The 20,806-nt window shown below is 51.0% G+C and overlaps 3 protein-coding genes across 3 annotated transcripts; all 3 read right to left on the reverse strand.

Moving 5' to 3' along the window:
• Positions 1-1,270: 1,270 nt before the first annotated feature.
• Positions 1,271-3,381, reverse strand: LOC4335882 (uncharacterized). Its single transcript, NM_001419339.1, has 2 exons — positions 3,199-3,381; positions 1,271-1,787 (listed from the first exon to the last, which is right to left on the reverse strand). The coding sequence occupies exons 1-2, from the start codon at positions 3,278-3,280 to the stop codon at positions 1,573-1,575; spliced, it is 297 nt and encodes a 98-aa protein (NP_001406268.1). The 5' UTR covers positions 3,281-3,381; the 3' UTR covers positions 1,271-1,572.
• Positions 3,382-3,520: 139 nt separating this feature from the next.
• LOC107278384 (pentatricopeptide repeat-containing protein At4g02750) lies at positions 3,521-5,976 on the reverse strand. The gene is made up of 2 exons (XM_015781500.2): positions 3,712-5,976; positions 3,521-3,633 (listed from the first exon to the last, which is right to left on the reverse strand). Exon 1 carries the CDS (start codon positions 5,716-5,718, stop codon positions 3,751-3,753), a length of 1,968 nt encoding a protein of 655 aa, XP_015636986.1. The 5' UTR covers positions 5,719-5,976; the 3' UTR covers positions 3,521-3,633; positions 3,712-3,750.
• A 1,769-nt stretch (positions 5,977-7,745) lies between these two features.
• Positions 7,746-11,737, reverse strand: LOC9272346 (BTB/POZ and MATH domain-containing protein 2-like). Its single transcript, XM_015779818.3, has 3 exons — positions 11,587-11,737; positions 8,566-9,283; positions 7,746-8,359 (listed from the first exon to the last, which is right to left on the reverse strand). The coding sequence occupies exons 2-3, from the start codon at positions 9,195-9,197 to the stop codon at positions 7,885-7,887; spliced, it is 1,107 nt and encodes a 368-aa protein (XP_015635304.1). The 5' UTR covers positions 9,198-9,283; positions 11,587-11,737; the 3' UTR covers positions 7,746-7,884.
• Positions 11,738-20,806: the final 9,069 nt, after the last annotated feature.

Here is a 20,806-nt window from a genome sequence, read left to right on the forward strand (position 1 = left end):
CGGTGACTTAAAAACCAATGCTGAAAAAAAACTACGTTGAAAATATCTCAAAATCAATATCAAAATTAAGTTTAAAAATTCAAATTTTGGCTTTTTCTTTGGCTGAATAGGCCATCCGATGGAAGCCTAGGATTAGATGATGTGAAAGTTAACCTTTGTTAATTAATTTGGAGCGAGTTGCGTTTCGAGCCTTTTATCACCAAACTTTCACTTTAGAGTAAGAATAAAAGTGAGCTATAACTATATAAATTTATGTGAAAGTAAAAGATAAAGAAAAAACGAGAAGTATTGGATCTTGAGTAATAGCTAGCTATACATTTGCTTCAAGACATTTACATTAAATATATAGTTAGAGAAAGAGATGATAGAAAAAATATAGTCAAATCTATTATACATTTTAGTTTTAGTATGAGCTAATAGCTACTAGTAACAGTTAGCTATACTATTAAACTCGCTCTTAAATCATCCTTTAGCCAATCTTTGTTTCGCATTTATTGTACTCTGGAGCACATAAGTGAATCACCCGTACACCGACAATCTTTCAGGCTTACGTGTAGACCATCATTTGTAAGGTGAGATAGTAGATGCACTAAAGATGGGATTAGAAGTAAAACTTCGATAACAAAGAGGTGGACCAAAGTGAAATCTACTAAATCTGTTTACACGAATTTTACAGGTCTTTTAAATAGAAATTAGTCCATTTGCTCCAATATTCCTCCGTAAGATCGTATAAAGGAGGGCAAACGTACTTGATTTAGCAAATTGTACCGGCTAACACTCGTCCTTTGACTAATTATTTTGTTACCTTGTACCCGTCAACATTATTTGACGTTTGGAGTATTAAGATTAGTACTGCCTTCAACGTCAAATATTATTGACTGAAGGGAGTATATAATCCCGTATGTGAATTCTAGCTGACGTACTGATTTGAGTCCAAAAACATGTGTGACCTCCAACATTTCCGACAGATTGGCAGATTGCACATCTCTACAAATAATCTGAAAACTAAAAAAGAATATGACCAACATCTTCTGAAAAGAATGGACTCGTGAAGCTCTGAAAAGCACGAACCCGTGAAGATAATACTGTTGCAGGAAAGAACGGTAAGTACAGCTTTTCAGAAATTTCCAGCAACAACCCATCAAGCAGAACCATGATATAGATGGGCAGTGCAACTAAAATACAATCGTGGTTAGCATATTCAAGAACTCAGGTTCCGCTTCCATGTATAATATCCACATCAGCAAAAGAAAACTTGAAAGGCGAGGTGTAAACAAGTAGTAAACATGAATTCCAACTATCAATTTCAATCACAATAAGAAATAAAAAAAAATATGAGTTAAAACAACTGTGATCACGCTGCCTGGTTTCTCCACAGCCAGGAAAGTTCATGCCATGATATTATTAACAGAAAATAGCAGTATTCCTACATCAAACGCCATGAAAAGGAGCTTACAACTTCAGGCAAGTGCAAAATGGAGTAACAAGCAATAACCAATTTAAAGTGAAGTCCCAATTTTAACTTCGCGGAGTGCTATAGAAAGTAAGTTCATTATGTAGCACTTAGAGAGCTTATCCGGAGGCGGTCTTCTTCTGCTGGAAAACAACCGCATAAACTGGGACTGCGATGCCAATGCCAACTGCTCCCAGCACGGAAAGATACACCTTCGGCTTCTGGTGCTTCATCCTGTGCAAGTTGTACATGTGCTTGGCATGGAGGTAGTAGGGCTCATCATGGCCATGCCCTCCCATCCTCTTCACACCAGTGGCATGGAATCCACGAGAATCTGTTATATGCACAGAGAAGAGAATTCAGCAATCAGAAGTGAACTAAAATAGTAGAGTTCACAATTTGATGATACAGGAACAAGCCAAACATCTCGAAGGCAAATACACATCCAAACCAATAACTATATTTGAAGATACTACTAAACAATAAAAAAAGAACAAGCCAAACATCAAAGATATATTTGATGATACTACTAAACATTAAAAAGAAGAACAAGCCAAACATCTGAAACGCAAATACACATCCAATCCAATAGCCAACAATTCCAGGTCTCCACTCTTCCCCCATCCAAGCTACTCTGATTATCTCTAAGATTCGCTAGAATGCACCATAGATACATATAGCATGACAAGATGGACACGTATTTCGACCCTTGGCAGAAAACCATTAGTAATACTGCTCATCATTAACATCACAGACAAATAAACTAGTTAAAAAACGGCAGCGAGCAGGTGACTAGACATTTTGTGAGAAAAACAGGTTATTTGCACAATACTCTCCTCTGCACAGATGAAACCAGGGCAACCAAAACGAGAAATTGGACATTCTGCCATTGCCAAAACTAGGTTTTGCCAAAATGCCACTCCGCAAAAGGGATTCGTTAAAATGCCAATCTCAACCCGTGGCTACAAGCTACAATGCTATACGGGACCAAATTACCCTCGTTCTCCTCGCCTGGGCATGTGGAGCTGCTTGCTGTTGGGTCAGTCCATGGCACGGAGCAGCGAGGACGTCGCTGGCACAGCGGCTTTCGGCGAACGACAGTGACGGTGGCGTTCGGCGAGCGGCGGCACCGGCAGGAGGCGGCGGAGGCGAACGCGCCGCCGCCACCGCCTGACGTACGCGCGCCGCCGCCGCCGCTGCCGTCCGACGCACACGCGCACCGCCGCAGCCAGCAACGCACGCGCACGTCACCGCCGCCGCCCGACGCACAGAATTTGGACATCAGAATTTCATCACAGTTCACAAGATGGCCATCCGTTTGATCATTTCACAGTGACGGCATATCGCAGATTCACATTCCACCGGCCTACGGTCGATTCAGTCACCACAGGCTAGCCCAAAAATCAACCACCAACATGGTCCATCGCGGGATTCATCCAAACGAGAATGATGTAGCGATTGATCTAATAAACGCCTACGCAAACCAAATCACAGCGGCCCAAGATCCATCAGCCCTAGAAACATTTCGATCGCCAAACCCCCGATTCGCTTTTCCAGGAGTCGCGGATCTACCGTCCAACGCATCCAAACCACCACCCGAACAAAGAGAAACGGGAACATATGCATCCATCGAGGCGAATCGCTCGCCGCCCGGCGCCGAAACCCTAACCAGGCCGCCTCGCGCGGTCAACGCGACGCAGCTCGAGGGGATTGGGGAGGAGAAGGGAGGGGTAGGGAGCGCTTGCCTGTCTTGGAGGCCTCAGCGCCGGTGGCGAGGAGGCGGATCCCGGAGCGGAGGCCGCGGTTGAGCGCCGTCGCCGTCGCCATCGCCCCCTCTCTGGTTTCGCTCGTGTTCTCGCCTTAGGTCGCCCCCGCCGCCGCCGGTCTGGTGGTTTGGGTTGGGGTTGGGTGCCGCGGTTTCGCTGATCTTGGCTCCACTACCGGTTAGGTCAATCTCACCACTCCCGAGAGATGCGGGGGGAGTGTGAGTGGGCTTCGTACCTTGGGCCCCAGCGCTGTAACATGGGCCGTGTGGGCCTCCATGGGCCTGAAAATAAAAGAAGAAAGGAAAACAAACCAGACGAGTTGAAAGGCTTCCTTTCCTTCCTTCTCTTCCTCCTCGTCTGCTCCATGCTTCCAGCACATTGCAATTTCAGTTCTTTTCACTGCACACTTCAATTCTGCCAAGTGCCAAGAACCAAATGTTTGAAGCCATATATGCCATGGAACGATCACACTTGACACACTGACACTGATACCTTGAGAGTTCCTTTTTGAGTTTTGATAACCCAGAACGATCAGGTTGCCTCCTCTATCATGACGGAGATGCTATCAACCTCCTGGCATATCTGCTCGATCAGAGGGTGATTGCTGTCGTTTGAAGAGAATGTGACGACCTCCCCCTTCAGCTCGATCCAGCTACACCCGGTCTCCTTCTTCAGCCCTCGTTCCTTCATGAACCCTCTGACGCTGGCAGCGCTGCTCCACATCTCTTTGGCGGCATATATGTTCGACAGGAGTGTGTACATTCCTCCGTCGGAGGGTCTAGCCTTCAGGACATTTCTGGCAATGATCTCTCCAAGCTGGATTTCCCCATGAGAGTTGCACACGCTAAACAGCGTCTCCCACGCGGTCGTTCGATGGTCAGATGGGATTCTCCTGGTAAAATCATAAGCCTGGTGTATAAAGCCTGATCTTCCCAAGAGATCAACCATGCAGGAGTAGTGATCAGATCTTGGGACCAAGTTCCAGTCTTCTTGCATGCTGCGAAAATGGTAGCAGCCTTCATATAGGTACCCCTTATGTGCGCAAGCAGACAATATGCTTAGGAAGGTCGCATGATCTGGTCTAAATCCAGCTTTTGTCATCATGTCAAAAACTTTCAAAGCTTCATCAGCAAGACCATGATAAGCGTATGTTGCGATCATGGCATTCCATGTCACTGTGTCCCGCTGCAAAATCAGCTCGAAAACTTGGGAAGCTTCACTGATTAGCCCACATTTTGAGTACATTGATATCAATGAGCTCATCACCAAAGCATCATGCTCAAAGCCAGTTTTGATTGCCCAGAGGTGTACCATTTTTCCACATCCAAGGGAAACGAGAGATGCACATATGGAAATAACAACGCTCAAGGTGGCTTGGTCAGGTTTGAGTCCTCCGCGGATCATTTCTGACAGCAAAGATAGTGCTCCTTCATCTTTGTACCCAGAGATCAATGTGTTCCATGAGATCGCATCCTTGTTTGGCGCTCTTCGAAACCAGGCATTTGCACTATCCATGTCCCCTTGTTGAACATATCCTTGCAAGATCGCATTCCACGATATCTGATCCCTGTCTGGCATCTCAGAGAACAACTTCAAAGCATCATCCAACCTATCATTCCGCACAAAACCATCCATCATCGTGTTCCAAGCAACAGTATCACGATGCGGCATGTCTTTGAACACCTTCCATGCAGCATCGACAGATCCGTTCTGCAAATACCCACGCATAATAGCAGTCCTAGATAGAACGTCCTTCTCAGGCATCTCATCAAACAGACGCTGCGCGATCCCCATACTGCCAGCTCGTGCATAGCCTGTGATCATAACATTCCAAGAAACAGGGTTCCTTGTCTGCATCTGGCCAAACAGCACCTCCGCAGCCCTCATGTAACCAAGTTCAACATAGCCTGACAGCAATGCATTGCACACAGAAGTCGGAGGTGATGGCATGCTGTCAAAGAGCTCCCTAGCTTCGCGGACATGCTTCCTCTTGATATAACCAGAGATCATCGTCAGCCACGACACATCGTCCCTCCATGGCATCATGTCGAATAACTCGCGTGCCCTCTTGACCATCCCGTTGCGCGCATACCCTGACACCATCGCGTTCCAGGAAACAACATTCCTGTCAGGTATCCGGTTGAAGAGCTCCCTGGCCTCGGCGACCCTACCGCAGCGGGCGTAGCCGGTCAAGAGCGCGGCCCACGAGACAGAGTTCCTCACGGGCATTGCATCGAACACCTTGCGGGCTTCCGCGAGCATCCGGTTCCTGATGAGCCCAGAGACCATGCAGTTCCAGGTGAACACGTTCCGTTCCGACATTTCGTCGAACACCCGGCGCGCGGCGGCTACCCTGCCCGCGCGGAAGTGCTCGTTGATGGCGGTATTCGACTGGAAGACGTCGCCGGCAGCATGTCGCTGCGGCGGCCCGAGGCTGCAGAAGCGGCGGAGAAGAAGGCAGCGGAACGGGCGCAGAAGGTTCTGGATGGCTCCCACCATCGTACTCAGGAGGGATCCGAAGGGAGAGATCGATGCGTGGCCGCGACCGCACGCAGAGACACCATCAGGCGGTGGGTGGGGGGACGTTGCTCTGCCTGTGCGCGTGCGCTGCGGGCAGAGAGCTCCACCAGGCGGGCGCCACGGGACGCCGCGCGAAGTCGCCGATTAGCTCCCCGCCGCCCGCGCCGCCATCGATAGCTTCACCGAGCCGGCCGCCACGAGAGGAGGGAGGAGGGAGGGGAGGTGAAGGGGGAGGCCGAGAGAGCCGCGGCGCGGGAAGCCGTAAGATAAATGAGAACAAAAACCGGTTTCGGTAAAATGCCATCGTTAAAAATAGGATTCACTCGAATACCGTTAAAAATAGAATTCGTTTGAATGCACACTATCAAGGCTGTGGGTATTCGCTACAATGCTATTTTCGTTGTTTCTTGAATTTGTAAAACATTTGTAAAATTTGTTAATCCAATGCAAGTTTGGTGAACTGTACTATTTGTATTATTTGTCTTTTTTATATCTCGATGTATATGTTAAGATTGAACCTAAAATTTTATGAAAATGGTATATAAATATGGTATAAATGTTGTCAATTTTTTTTTGAAATTCTCATATCTATTTGGATAGTTTTTAAACAAACGAGGAAATGTCCCCTCGAAAGATCGCCTGCGAAATAGCAAAGGCGGAAATAGTTTCCCTAATATCATCGTGTTCCAAGAAACATCATTCCTTTCAGGCATGAGCTCCCTGGCCTCAGCGACCCTACCGCAACAAGCGTAGCCGGTGAAGAGTGCAGCCCATGAGACATAGTTCCTCACCGGTATTGCGTCGAACACCATGCAGGCTTCAGCAAGCATTCGGTTCCTGATGAGTCCAGTTTAGGGTTCACTAAACCATTTTGGGTGGCGTTACCGATATCCCACGGTAAAGCGGTTATTGCGGTAAGCCGCAAGGTTACTGTAAAAACTGTGTGGCTACCGCGAGGATTACCGTGGTTTTAAGAACTGAGAAGGTTATCGCACGACATACATGTTAACCATGTTATAAAGCCTCCAAAGACCGTGCAGTTCCATGTGAACACGTTCCGTTCCGACATTTCATCGAATACTCGGCGTGCGGTGACAACTTTGCCCGTGCGGTACTCTTTGATGGTGGTATTCAATCGGAAAACTTTGCTGGCATGTCATTGCGGAGGCGGTGGCTTAGGCCCGAGATAGTAGAAGTAGTGGAGTAGACTGGAAATTTCGTGACGTCTGCAACGGAATGGTTGCGAAGGTTCTGGATGGTTCCCACCATCATGCCCATGAGCGTTTCGAAGGGAGAGATGCGCGTCCGCAAGCAGAGACACCATCAGGCATGCGGAGCTGTGTGGTTGTGCCGACACGACCGCCGCCCACCACTGATAGGTTCTAGAAAGCCGGCGTACCTTGGTCTGCAGCAACATGCCATCCTTCGAGGCCTTGGGGGGGGGGGGGAGGACAGCGGAGGGGGAAAGAGGTCGGCGCCAGGGCCGACGGGTAAAGGAGGCGAGGGTGAGGGCGAGAAGAGGGAGGTGGAGGGGAACAGTTGCGGTGTCGTGAGAAAGTCTGACGAGGTGTTGTAGAGAACAATAGGATCACAAACTGCAAAGAGCTACTCCCTCCATCCCAAAACCTATGCTCCTTATAAAAATGCTTCCAACCTTTTATAGACAAAGAAAGATACGTAGGACTAGAGAGCCCATATGACAATCACTCCCAATAACTCTCTATTGTTTTTAGAAAAAAGATATAACAATGTAGAGCCAACGGATCCACATGTCAATAGCAATATGTACGATAATTACGAGATAATAATATAATTTTCTTTAATTCAAATTTTGTTATGACACATATACAATATGCTAATATAACAAGTTTTAGTTATGTATCTAGACAAACACATGTCCAGATACATAGCTAATTGCTATATTTTAAGATGGAGGTAGTAGTATATATTCTATGAACATGTTTTGTTAGACATGAACATGTTTGTTAGTGATGGGACCAATACAATTTTGTACCAAAGCTTACTATATATCTTATCACCCCCATGTAATAATTTCTTTCAACTCCTATTATTACCATTTACATAGTATCTTGCCACAGACTAACAAGGTATATAGAACTAGTTATGCTTTTAGGCCACTTGAGATCAGCTATCTACGGGTGTTGCAACAAACTTGGCAATTACATCTTTCAAAATAGAAGGGTAACTTTTGCTCAAATTCTCGACTCCCTCTGCCTGCACAATCAATCTCAGTTTCACCGGGTCATCAAGAAAACGCAGGCACTTCTCCTTAAGGCCATTGCACTGGTGCTCCCCCGCAAATGCAAGCATGGCAACAACCGTTCTCCCGTTCACGTACTCGCATAGCTTGTGTTCGCACACCAGCCTTAGCCTCTCCATCTTGTACCTGTTCGCCGCCGCGACAAGGTCTGGGAGCATCGCCGCCGCCTCTCCTCCTTTCATCTCCGGCAGCGAGTCGGTGTACATGTAGTGGAGCAGAGCCTCAAAGTCCTGCACCTTCATAGCATCGATATTGACGCGCACTACATCATCGGCGCCACCGGTCGTGGCGCCGAAGAGCGCCACACGGAACACTGGAGACCGGGCCGCGAGCACCCACCTGCAGGGATTGAAAATTTGGTAATTTCGGACCCCGACAAGTCAATATCACGGTCGCAATTTTTGGTTTTTCTCAAATATTTGTGAATTTTAGTCAAATTCAATTAAATTGTGTCAAGATTTCAGAAAATTTCAGTCCAAAAAATGTGGGTTCTACTGAAATGGCCGAAATTTTAGCTGAAATCGAAATTGAAAACCCCTGCCCACCTGTGTGCCGCGAACGTCTTGCCCTCGACCTCGAACGTCACGTCGGCGCCCTCTCCGGTGGCGAGGAGACCTCCGAGGTGCCGGTGCAGGTCAGATGGCGGGACCACCACTGTAGGAGGCGACTGCGGCGGTGGCATCGCGTCATCAACGTCGATGTCCTCGGTCCGCAAGTCCTTGAAGACGGTGAAGTCACACACGATCGTGAGGCAGTCGTCTCTGAGATACTCCGACGATTCCAGAAGCCCCCTTTCGATGTAAGTCCGGTAACCCCAACCGGTGTTGAGGAAGACGTCCGCCTTGCCACTACTCCTGGAGTACGACGGCTTCCTGGCACGGTCGAGCAAGCTGAACTTGTACTGCGCTTTCACGCCTTTCATGACATTGTAGTCGAGCTGGAGGAAGATGGAGATGCACTCGGCGCAGTCCGAGTTGAAGCCGTTGGGGTAGTAGCGCAGGTGCCAGCTATGGCCTCCGGCGCGGAAAGATCGAGACTTGATGTCACTGCCGGTGGGCAGCTCGTCCTTGATGCGGGAGTAGCCGTCGATCTTGAGATGGTGCTGGCCGCTCTCCGTGCCGGCTATGACGGCGGAGGCAGACCGCACCGGTGTGCGGCTGCCGGTGGCGGTTGGCATAGCTATGGAAATTGGTGATTCTTTTCCACCTGATTATTTGTGATCGCTATAGTGCACTTTGCTGCCACGATTCTTGCTGTTAAAGGCTGCAAATATGTGAGGAATGGAGAAATTGGTAAGGATGACAGACTTAATTATACGAGAAATTTTATGATCCTTAAGAGATACCAAGAGATAGCAAATTAGTACCTCATAGCATCGGAAGTATCGAAAGGTACAAAATTTTATACTAGAAAATATGGTATCTTTCATTACCTCTCAAGAGCTGTAAAATCACTTTAATTATATCTAGTTAGACCTCGTTAGTATATGGTGACAAATATTGTCTATGCAGTACAATATTTGGTCATAACCAACAAGGCGATATGGAGTCAGCGTTTGATCGAAATATTGGGCTAGTTGGAACTTAAAAACCCCTCCGTTTCAGGTTATAAAACGTTTTGACTTTGGTTAAAGTCAAACTATTCTAAGTTTGACTATTTTTGTAGAAAAAAATAGTAATATTTTTAACCCAAGACTAATATATTATGAAAATTTATTCAATTATAGATTTAATGAAACTATGCTGGTGTTGTAAATATTACTACTTTTTTCTAGAGAGTTAGTCAAACTTAGAGTAGTTTGACTTTGACTAAAGACAAAACGTTTTATAACCTGCAACGGAGGGAGTAGTATTATACTTTTTCCGTCTCTTACAAAAGAAACATCGTACGAAAGTTCTTTCAAATATGAATCTAATGATATCACATGCATAACATTAAACATGCATATATTGATATTTAGAACCAATGTGTTTTGAGCAAATGACCGTTTAAATTGAATAATGAGGATGAAGTAGTCTTCTTATGAATAAGTATATTAAGTATCAAACTATTGCTTAAGTGGTGAAAAACATGAAAATTCTCATTTTTGGAGTGGTCACATGGAAGTTAAAAGAAATATTGTATCTATGGATATCTTTATTCTAAATAATTAACCATGGTCATGTTGAGAGGAACAAGGACATTAAGTTGAAAATGCCACTTAAGATTAAGATTTTAAGTGATATTGGTATAAAGGAGTGGCTCTAATTAAGAGTAATTTAGGAAGACCAAATTGAAATGGTAGTATAAAATACAGTTTCTGTATACACAATGAAACTATTCATTATTTTTTTTAATATCATTTTACTAAGTTTCTTTGAAGAGATGTTTATGTGTCTTTTGGCATAGTTCCATCCAATTGTATTTCTCGTATGTTTGGATTGGCTTATGGGGGTAGATACTAAAATAAAATAAAAATACAAGTTCTAGTAAGGGCATTGAATTGTGTTAGGCTCTGATATAGTACGAATTATGTTTGTTTTTGACAAGGCTCCAATTATAATATTACATGCAGGTACTCTATAGGGCAACATACTAGTTTCAACATTGGGCTCTATTGCAAAGGTTTTAGGAGGACAAGGATTTCACTTGATATGCTTGCTGGAGTTTAGAGATAATAATCATGTAGATTTATGTCAACTATGAATCGAGATTTAGCAATAGAATTTTCTTTTTGATTATGTTATTCCTCTATGTATGTTGGAGTGTCCGTGGTTTTTTGTCACCTAGCGAATTTCTTATATTGGTAGTTTGGTAGTCTATGAGCATGTAAACCATTCTCCCTCCGTCTCATAAAAAACCTAATCCTGGGTTTGATTCAAACTCAGGATTGTGTTTTTTATATATGGGACAGAGGGAGTATGAAATAAGTGGTCGCATCTTTTGTTGAAGCAAAGGTCTCAATTCCCATTATAAAAAAATATTAATCATATGTAATGTTGATTTTTCTAAAGTTGTAGATGCCTTATATTTGGGACGGAGAGAGTGTTCTTTTCTTTACTCTTGTTATTATGAATGTGACTTTAATCATGCTGGGTCAGCCTGGGGCTTGATCCCAGTTATACCCTGGGCATATTGATGAATAACAGATTGGAAGCAAGTATGAGAGAAAAAACTGGATGTCCAACCCTAGTTAGTTGTAAAAATAAAACCAATTAATTGCTTAATTATATCCATTTTCTCAAAAATAGAACATGCTTCACATATCCCTTTTGCTATTGCAATGATTGTACTGAAAGGCATAAAGACTTCCCACGCGAAACTTCATGGAGTAAAGAAGAAGAAGAAGAAGAAGAAGAAGAAGAAGAAGAAGAAGAAACACAATGCAAGAAAAGGTTTGAGTCGCTTAAAGTTACCAAATGCGGCCAATTAATGAAGTACAAATAATGTGCAATAATGGATATTTGATCTTGATGAAGCATTGAGGCATCAACGATTTTCAGCCAGCATGCAAATCTAGCAGTTTCAATTGCTGTATATATCAGAGGTTCGAAGTCGTTCAAACAAAGAAGGATTACATTACACACCTGAATCAAGACCACCCGAATCAGGTCAGAGATATATGGCGGCGTTGATATTGTCTTGGCCGGAGAGATGGTTTGATCTTACCTTCGATTAGCTGCTGTTGCAGGGTTGGCATAGGTGGCATCGACACATATTTATGTCGGAGGAGAGAGAGAGAGAGAGAGAGAGAGAGAGAGAGAGAGAGAGAGAGAGAGAGAGGGTCATTGCTGAATTCTCCAGCTTCCTTGCAAGCTACCGTCTGTAATGCAAGGAATCTGGGAGCCTCTGCAGGTCTGCAATCCTTTGCTCCCGGCAACGGGTTCCTTGGCCATGGCAAACTTGGGAACTCAGGGTGTGTTTAGCCCTTGTTTAGTTCTAAACTTTTTTTTCAAACCTCCCCATCACATTAAAACTTTTCTATATACACAAACTTCCAACTTTTTCATCACATCGTTTCAATTTCAACCAGACTTCCAATTTTGACGTGAACTAAATACAGTTCACGCCAAAATTAGAAGTCTGGTTGAAATTGAAATGATGTGACGTAAAAGTTGAAAATTTGTGTGTGTAAGAAAGTTCTGATGTGATGGAAAAGTTGAAAGTTTGAAGAAAAAGTTTAGAACTAAACTCGGCCAGCAAAAAAAAAAAGGCCACACCTGCTCAGCGTGCGTTTGTTCAGCCAAGAAACGACGCAGTACAGTTAAACGGACCAAGAGAGGAGATTTCTCTCGTATGCTTTTCAAGCTATTAAACGGTGTTTTTTTAAAAAAAAATTGTAGGAAAGTTGTTTTTTAAAAAATCATATAATCTATTTTTTAAAATTAAAATAATTAATACTTAATTAATCATATGCTAATAACTGCTTTACATATCTTCTCAATCTTTTCCTTTCTTCTCCTCGCAAACACTCTCTAAGGCTGTGTTTATTTCACGCTAAAATTAAAAATTTGGTTGAAATTGAAACGATGTGACGGAAAAGTTAGAAGTTTGTATGTGTAGGAAAGTTTTGATGTGATGAAAAAGTTGGAAATTCGAAGAAAAACTTTGAAACTAAACACGGCATAAGTACAGTTGCAGAACTGATCCAACTACTAAAAAGAAAGAACTGACTCGGATGGACCAGATATGCATGGTTGACCTCAGTTTTGTTGTTGTTTTGTAGTGCCTTTTTTTAAATTATTTTGAAAAGAAAAACACATGCCAGATATATTTTACTACTTCCAGCTATATAATACTCCCTCTCTGTTTTTTAATAGATGATGCCGTTAACTTCTTCTCACATGTTTGACCATTCGTGACGGAGCGTGGGGCTCCTCACCGGGAGACCGCGCAGGCCTCCCTTTGCCGGTTCGGCCGGGGGCCCTGGGTGAGATTCTAAGCTCCTAGTCTGTGGAAAGTTCGCGAGAATGGAAAAAACACAAGACACGGGCGATGTATACAGGTTCGGGCCGCTGAGAAGCGTAATACCCTACTCCTGTGTTCTGGTGGATCTGTATATGAAGAAGCTACAAAGAGCTGGAAAGCCAGAGAGCCCTTACTCTAGAAACCCTCTTCTCCCTTTCTTTTCCTCTCCTGGGATCTACTCTCCAGATCCTCTCCCATCCTTTTCTTTTCCTCTCCTGGGATCTACTCTCCAGATCCTCTCCCCTCCTTTTCTTCTTTTCCCCTCAGTGGGCAAGGTCCTCCTTTTATATCTCAAGGGGATACCACATGCACCACCTCTACCTATCTCTCTTTTTGGTGGGGGACCCATCCCCTTTTTCACTAAAACTTGGCCCGCCTTTCCTTCATAAATGGGCGGAGATTTGTAATGGTTGCCGTCCGAATGACCTTCTGATGGGACGGCCCATACCTACCTCCACTTCCGCCGGAAGCAGGAGCGACGTGGGAACATGGCTGTCTGCCGACGACATGACCAGTGTCAGACCGGTCACAAATCGGTCATTCTTGTCCACCACGTGTCAGTTTATCAATCTGCATGTTCGCCCTTCTTCATACAATGTCTTGCTTGCAACGGTTGGGATGAAGCCTGGCATATATCTGACCGGGACCAACGTGTCATCTCCAGGAGCTAGCACGCTGGCTCCGGCTAGGGACAAGTGCCTGGAGGCTCTTATCCTGACGGGATGGGGCGAGGCGTGTGTCAGACCGCCTGTTGCCACCTAACCCACGATCTGACCGGTCTGTGACTGGTCACAGACCGGATAAACGAGCGCGCTGTACTGCGTTACATGCGGCGTGACGCGCTCGTTCAAACCGCAATAAATGCGGTTAGGTGAGCCCCGCCGTGCTCACCTAACCTATACACGCGGCGCAAAACCCACAAGGGGTCGGGGCGCCTCGGCCCTCGGGGCCGAAACGGGAGTGGTCCGATCCCTCGGGGAGACAAAGAGAGGGGCGGCCTCATCACCCTCGGGCCCGACCCCCCCCGAGGGGGTCAGGCCACGTGGGTGATTGCTCCTGCCCAAACCTCTAGTCATGATACTCCCGGTCCCATGTCACCGACAGTAGCCCCCGGCGTTATGCCAGGGCGATCGCCCTCCTCGAGGGAAGCGGTCGGGCGTGACGCCACTTACTTAAGCCTGGTGACAAGTGGGGCTGGTCTCTACAGTTGGGCAGAAACCCAACGGTCGCAAATCATACATATCGGCAATGGTAACTCGACTGTCAATAATGAGCGGCCTCTTCAAGGCTGCCACATTACTCGAGTAGCACATGAATCGGGACGAGCCGGTTCGTTTTGCCTGGAGATATGGTGATGTTGCTTCGGTCAGCGAGTGCAATTAACGCGCGCACAATATATTCCATCTCGACTGCCACAGCCGCATATCCACCTCATGCGCCGCAAGCGGGCAAATGGGATTAGTGGAAGCGTGGGCGCGAGAAACGAGGGAGCGAGATAGTGGGCGCGAGAAGCGAGGAGCCGGGCACAGCGTTGGCAAGGGTATAAAGACACCGAGGAAGAGATTTGCTTCCTTCCTCTCGCCATTATTCCCCTTGTCTTCGCCGCTTGCGCCCTAACTCCTTGTTTCCTGTGCCCTACCCTCGCCACACGCGCTCGCTCTCAAACATTTCTTCTTCCGGCGTCATGGCACGGGGCTCCGCTCCGCTCGATGGTAGCGTGCTGCCGCCTTCCCGCATCGTGAGCGAGAGGCAGGCCGGGCTGCCGCGCCGCTTCATGCCGGAATCTGCCACCGGCCGGGAGATAGTCACGCTGGGCGAGGGACGCCCGGCGCCACGTTACCCGGGGCGGTCCGTCTTCTTCCTCCCTTTTGCAATGGCAGGGCTGGTTCCGCCATTTTCTTCTTTCTTCATGGATGTTCTGGAGTTTTACGATCTCCAGATGGCGCACCTCACCCCAACGCGGTAATGACATTGGCCATCTTCGCGCACCTGTGCGAGATGTTCATCGGGGTGCGCCCATCCCTTCGGCTGTTCCGGTGGTTCTTCACCGTACAGCCGGTGTCGCCGCCGTCGGTGGTTGGTGGCTGCTACTTCCAGCCGCGGGGGCCGGTGCTGAACCGCTACATTCCCTGCGTCCTCCGCAAGAAGTGGGATGACTGGAAGAGCGACTGGTTCTACACCCCCCTCGCCGACGAAGCGCGCCTCCGACTTCCGAGCCAGCCCCCGGCGCAGGCCTCCAGCTGGCGGGCGCCGGTAGATCTGGGAGATGGCTATGACGCCGTCCTCAACCGCCTGGCGGGCCTGCGATCCCAGGGGCTCACAGGGGCCATGGTGTACGGCGACTACCTTCGTCGCCGGATCGCGCCACTCCAGCGGCGCGCCCGGGGCGCCTGGGAGTACACCGGGTCCGAGGACTGTATGGGGACCCACCGGGGGGTCAAATGGGACTGGGTCCCTGAAGACTTCAAGGTAATGATCCAACGGGTGCTGAATCTCAGCTCCGTGGAGGCATCCCTCATCCCCCAAGGAGTCCTCCCCCTCTGCAGCGATCCAGATCGCGCCAACATCCTGACCATCATGATGGCGGTCGGGGCCTCAGAGGAGCGAGCTCCTAAGGGCCTTGATGGTGCGAGCGGGAGTCGCAAGGGAGATCAATCTACCCCAGGAGGGGGTCGTGCTTCCGGGCCCCGTGATGGGGGCTCGGGGGGCTGCCGCCCTGCCGACGCCCGAGGGAAGAGGAAACAAGAGGGTACCTCCTCCCCATCTCCTCCCCGAGGGGGCGGGGTGGCGCGTGTCAGCAGCAGGCGCCCGGAGGGGGCCGCGCCGACGCCGCAGCCCGAGGGGGAGCGGAAGAAGAAGCGGCTCCGCAAGATGGGGGGGACAGAACCATCCCGGGGAAACCTTATTTCCCCTCCAAGGTGGTCGTTTAACCGACCCCCTCGCAGGTTCGTCCCACGCCCATTGTGGCTGTATTCATTCTCCCAACACGAGTTTTCATTCACCCATCTTGTTTGTCTTCTGGCTTTTCTTCTGCTTCAGTGAGATCCCGTCGCGTCCTTCTTGCCAATCCAAGTCCGGCCAATCTGAGGCCGAGAATGCAGCGACCACGGAGGCCCGGAGGCGGGAATCTGACCGGCGAGAAGCCGCGGATCGCCTACGGGAAGCCGAGGAGGCCGCCCGGGAGGCCGCCCGGGCTCGCCAGGCTGAGGAAGCCGCTCGGGAGGAGGCCAGACTCCGCCAGGCCGAGGCGACGACATCCTCCGAGGCAACCCGCGAAACTGACCGGCAAGAAGCCGCGGATCGCCTTCGGGAAGCCGAGGAAGCTGCCCAGGTGGCCGTCCAAGCTCGCCAAGCTGAAGAAGCCGCTCGAGAGGAGGCCAGACTTCGCCAGGCCGAGGCGACGACGACTTCCGGGGCAGCTCGCGATGAGGCCGCGGGCGCATCGCTTGGGCCCACTCCCTCGGGCGACACTCAGGACAAGCCAGGTCCGGGGGACGTCCCCGAGCCCGGAACGTCCATCGGCGGGCCGAGCCGCGCGGCATCCTCACTGAGGCGGCTCTCCCCAACGCCTTCCGCTGCCCCACTGAGCGCAGAGCCCCTTCTGCAGGCCTTGGCTGTCGCAAACACCACAGTGTTGGACGGGTTAAGTGCCCAGATGGAGGCCCTGCAAGCAGAGCGGGCGGAGCTCGACGCCGCATGGGCGCGTGTCGAAGAGGGGCGACGCTCAGTGGAGGCCATGGTGGAGGTGGGCCGCAAGGCACACCGCCGGCACGCCTCAGAGCTCGAAGCCCGTCGGAAGGTGCTGGGGGAGATCGCCAGGGAGGTGGAGGAGGAGCGGGGGGCTGCCCTCATCGCCACTACCGTGATGAACGAGGCGCAGGACGACCTCCGTCTTCAATACGGGAGCTGGGAGGCAGAGCTAGGGAAGAAGCTCGACGCCGCCCGGGGGGTCCTTGACGCTGCCGCTGCCCGAGAACGGCGGGCGGCGGAGACCGAGGTGGCATCCCGGCGGCGCGAAGAAGCCCTTGAGGCCCGTGCCATGGCGCTGGAAGAGCGTGCCTGCGTTGTGGAGAGGGACCTGGCGGACCGCGAGGCCGCCGTTGCTATTCGGGAGGTCACACTGGCGGCGCACGAAGCCGCCTGTGCCGAAGAAGAGTCCGCACTCCGCCTCCGCGAGGATACGCTCACCGAGCGGGAGCGAGCCCTCGAGGAGGCCGAGGCCGCAGCGCAAAGGCTAGCGGAGAGCGCGTCCCTCCGCGAAGCTGCGCAAGAGGAACAAGCGCGTCGCAATCTGGAAGGTGCCCGCGCCGAGAGGGCCGCACTGAACCAGCGGGCCGCTGAACTCGAGGCGCAGGCAAGGGAGCTGGATGCAAGGGCGCGTAGCGGCGGGGCGGCCACGGGCGACAGCGACTTAGCCGCCCGCCTCGCAGCTGCCGAACACACCATCGCGGATCTGCAGGGCGTGCTGAATTCGTCCACCGGGGAGGTCGAGGCCCTTCGCCTGGCAGGCGAGATAGGGCCCAGCATGCTTCGCGACGCCGTGTCCCGTTTAGACCGCGCCGGGCGGCAAGCGGGTCTCTGGGGTGGGCGGACTGTGAAGTACGCCGCCAACCAGGGGGGCCTCGCCCAGCGCCTCTCGGAGATGGCCGGGACTCTCCAGCGGCTCCCCGAGGAGCTCGAGGGGACGATTAAGTCATCCTCGAGGGACCTCGCCCGAGGAGCGGTGGAGCTCGTACTGGCGAGTTACCAGGCCAGGGACCCCGACTTCTCCCCATGGACGGCGCTGGACGAGTTCCCTCCCGGGACCGAGGACGGCGCGCGCGCGCAGGTCCGGGACGCCGCCAACCATATCGTCCACAGCTTCGAGGGTTCGGCCCCTCGGCTCGCGTTCGCCCTCAACTCCGACGAGGAGGACGATGACGGCGGAGTGGGCGACAGTGGTGACGAGGCTGGCGACCCGGGTGCATCGGAGTGAGCCCCCAGGCCCCCGCTAATCTTTAAATAGTTTTCTCCTCTTTTCTTTCTTCCGAGGCCTTCAGGCCTCCTTTTTGTATAGATTAACTTAATCTGCAACCAAAATAAAGAAATTTCTGTGTCAATTTCATTTTGCTGTGTGTATGAGAACGAGGATGATCTGTGCCGTGGTCCTTTTGGGTCTTAACTTGAACAAGGGCTCGTGCCCAGGTCCCAGTCCTCAAATGGCTCGGATCGGGGCTGGTGCCTGGGGAGATCCACATGTCGAGACTGGCCAGGCCGGGAGCGTGGTGACCGAGGGTTATGGGTGACCCGATTGTGGGTTTTTGCCGATTCCCCCCCGGAGTTCACCACGCCCCGGGGCACGGCTCGGTTCTGGGCCCCTTTTGGCGATTTTAGCCGGCCCGAGCCCCCGAGGGCAGGATCGAGCACGAGTGACCTATTTCAAGTCAAGATTCTTCAAAAGAAAACAACAGCACAGACACAGCCTTTAGGAAATCGAAAATGCTTTTATTGAAATACGGAAGAGAAAAAGATGAATGTATGCATGGTAGCCCCCGGCCAACCCTACACGACCGAGGGGGGTGCGGGGTTGGCCCGAGCCCAAAACCTGACACCCGAACCCCATTAGGGGTAGAAGCGACGAAGGTGCTCAATGTTCCATGGGTTAGGCAGCTCTATGCCGTCACCCGTGGCCAGCCGAACGGAGCCCGGCCGGGGGACGCCGATCACTCGATACGGACCCTCCCACATTGGTGAGAGCTTGCTCAATCCAGCACACGTTTGGACGCAGCGTAGGACGAGGTCGTCGACGCAGAGTGATCGGGCCCGGACGTGGCGCTGATGGTAGCGCCGCAGGCTCTGCTGGTAGCGTGCGGCTCGGAGGGCCGCGCGCCGCCTTCGCTCCTCCAAGTAGTCGAGGTCATCTCTGCGAAGCTGATCTTGATCAGCCTCGCAGTACATGGTGGCCCGAGGGGACCTCAGGGTGAGCTCGGATGGGAGAACCGCTTCCGCGCCGTAGACGAGGAAGAAAGGCGTTTCCCCGGTTGCTCGGCTTGGTGTGGTTCGGTTCGCCCAGAGCACCGCTGGCAACTCCTCGATCCATGAATCGCCGTGCTTCTTGAGGATGTTGAAGGTCTTGGTTTTAAGGCCTCTGAGGATTTCCGCATTGGCGCGCTCCACTTGGCCATTGCTTCTGGGGTGGGCGGGGGAGGCGAAGCAGAGCTTGATGCCCATGTCTTCGCAGTAATCGCCGAAAAGTTCACTAATGAATTGGGTGCCATTATCCGTAATAATACGGTTAGGCACCCCAAACCGGGCTGTAATGCCCTTAATGAACTTAAGTGCGGAGTGCTTATCGATCTTGACGACCGGATAAGCCTCGGGCCACTTAGTGAACTTGTCGATCGCGACATACAGATACTCAAACCCGCCCGGGGCCCGCCTAAACGGTCCCAGGATATCGAGCCCCCAGACAGCAAATGGCCATGAAAGTGGTATGATCTGCAGGGCCTGGGCCGGCTGATGGATTTGCTTGGCGTGGAATTGACACGCTCTGCATCGCCGGACCAGGTCGACCGCATCATTGAGAGCTGTCGGCCAATAGAAACCTTGACGAAAGGCTTTGCCAACCAAGGTGCGCGAGGCGGAGTGGGCTCCGCATTCGCCTTCATGGATATCAGCAAGAAGCTCGATGCCTTGTTCCCGAGGAATGCACTTCAGGAGGATTCCGTTAGCCGCGCGCCGATAGAGGGTCCCTTCTATCAGCACGTAGCGTTTGGAGATGCGCTGGACGCGTTCACTCCCTTCGCGGTCCTCGGGTAGAGTCTTATCTGTGAGGTATGCTTGGATCTCAGCGATCCAAGCAATCAATCTAAGGGAGCTGGGAGCGCTCCCCTCGGGTCCCGAGGCCTGGACTCTGACGGGCCTCGGGGGCCGGTCAGGCGCGTCCGTCTCCCCTAAGGGGTCAGGTCGCGCCGACGGCTGGGCAAGCCTTTCTTCAAAGGCGCCCGGTGGGGTCTAGGCTCGCGAGGAAGCGAGCCGTGAGAGTTCATCGGCAATCGCGTTATCCCGTCTGGGCACGTGCCGAAGCTCTATCCCGTCGAAATGGCGCTCCATACGCCGTACTTGGCGTACGTAAGCATCCATCTGCGGGTCAGAGCACCGGTATTCCTTACAGACCTGGTTAACAACCAGCTGGGAGTCGCCTAACACCAGGAGGCGGCGGATCCCCAGTCCAGCTGCCACCCTGAGTCCCGCAAGGAGTCCCTCGTACTCTGCCATATTATTGGTTGCCCGAAAATCGAGGCGAACCAGGTATCTGAGGATGTCTCCGCTCGGCGAGGTCAACGTGACCCCCGCACCGGCGCCCTGAAGAGACAGGGAGCCGTCGAACTGCATCACCCAGTGGGCGGTGTGAGGCAGCTGCGAGGGGCCCGAGCTGGCCTCGGGGACTGAGACGGGCTCGGGAGCCGGGGTCCACTCTGCCACAAAATCGGCGAGGGCCTGGCTCTTGATAGCGTGATGTGGTTCAAAGTGCAAATCGAACTCAGAAAGTTCAATTGCCCATTTCACCACCCGTCCTGTACCCTCTCGATTATGCAAGATTTGGGCGAGGGGGTAAGACGTAACCACCGTGACCCGATGCGCCTGGAAATAATGTCGCAGTTTCCTCGAAGCCATCAGAATAGCGTAAAGCATCTTCTGGGCCTGAGGGTATCGGGTCTTGGCGTCCCGGAGGGCCTCACTAACAAAGTAGACGGGCCGCTGCACCTTTCGGTGGGGCCGATCCTCTTCGCCAGGGGCCGCATCCCTGGGGCGCTCTTTGTCCAAGCGGCCTCGCGGGGCGCACTTGTCTTCTGTGCC

Source organism: Oryza sativa, chromosome 4, assembly GCF_034140825.1.
Source record: "Oryza sativa Japonica Group chromosome 4, ASM3414082v1".
NCBI classification, from domain to species: domain Eukaryota; kingdom Viridiplantae; phylum Streptophyta; class Magnoliopsida; order Poales; family Poaceae; genus Oryza; species Oryza sativa.

Coding starts and splice junctions, on each gene's coding strand:
- LOC4335882 (NM_001419339.1), bottom strand. CDS start 3,280: ATGGCGACGGCGACGGCGCTCAACCGCGGCCTCCGCTCCGGGATCCGC. Junction 1,788..3,198: donor CGCTGAGGCCTCCAAGACAG/GCAAGCGCTCCC, acceptor TGCATATAACAG/ATTCTCGTGGATTCCATGCC.
- LOC9272346 (XM_015779818.3), bottom strand. CDS start 9,197: ATGCCAACCGCCACCGGCAGCCGCACACCGGTGCGGTCTGCCTCCGCC. Junction 8,360..8,565: donor AAGACGTTCGCGGCACACAG/GTGGGCAGGGGT, acceptor CAATCCCTGCAG/GTGGGTGCTCGCGGCCCGGT.
- LOC107278384 (XM_015781500.2), bottom strand. CDS start 5,718: ATGGTGGGAGCCATCCAGAACCTTCTGCGCCCGTTCCGCTGCCTTCTT.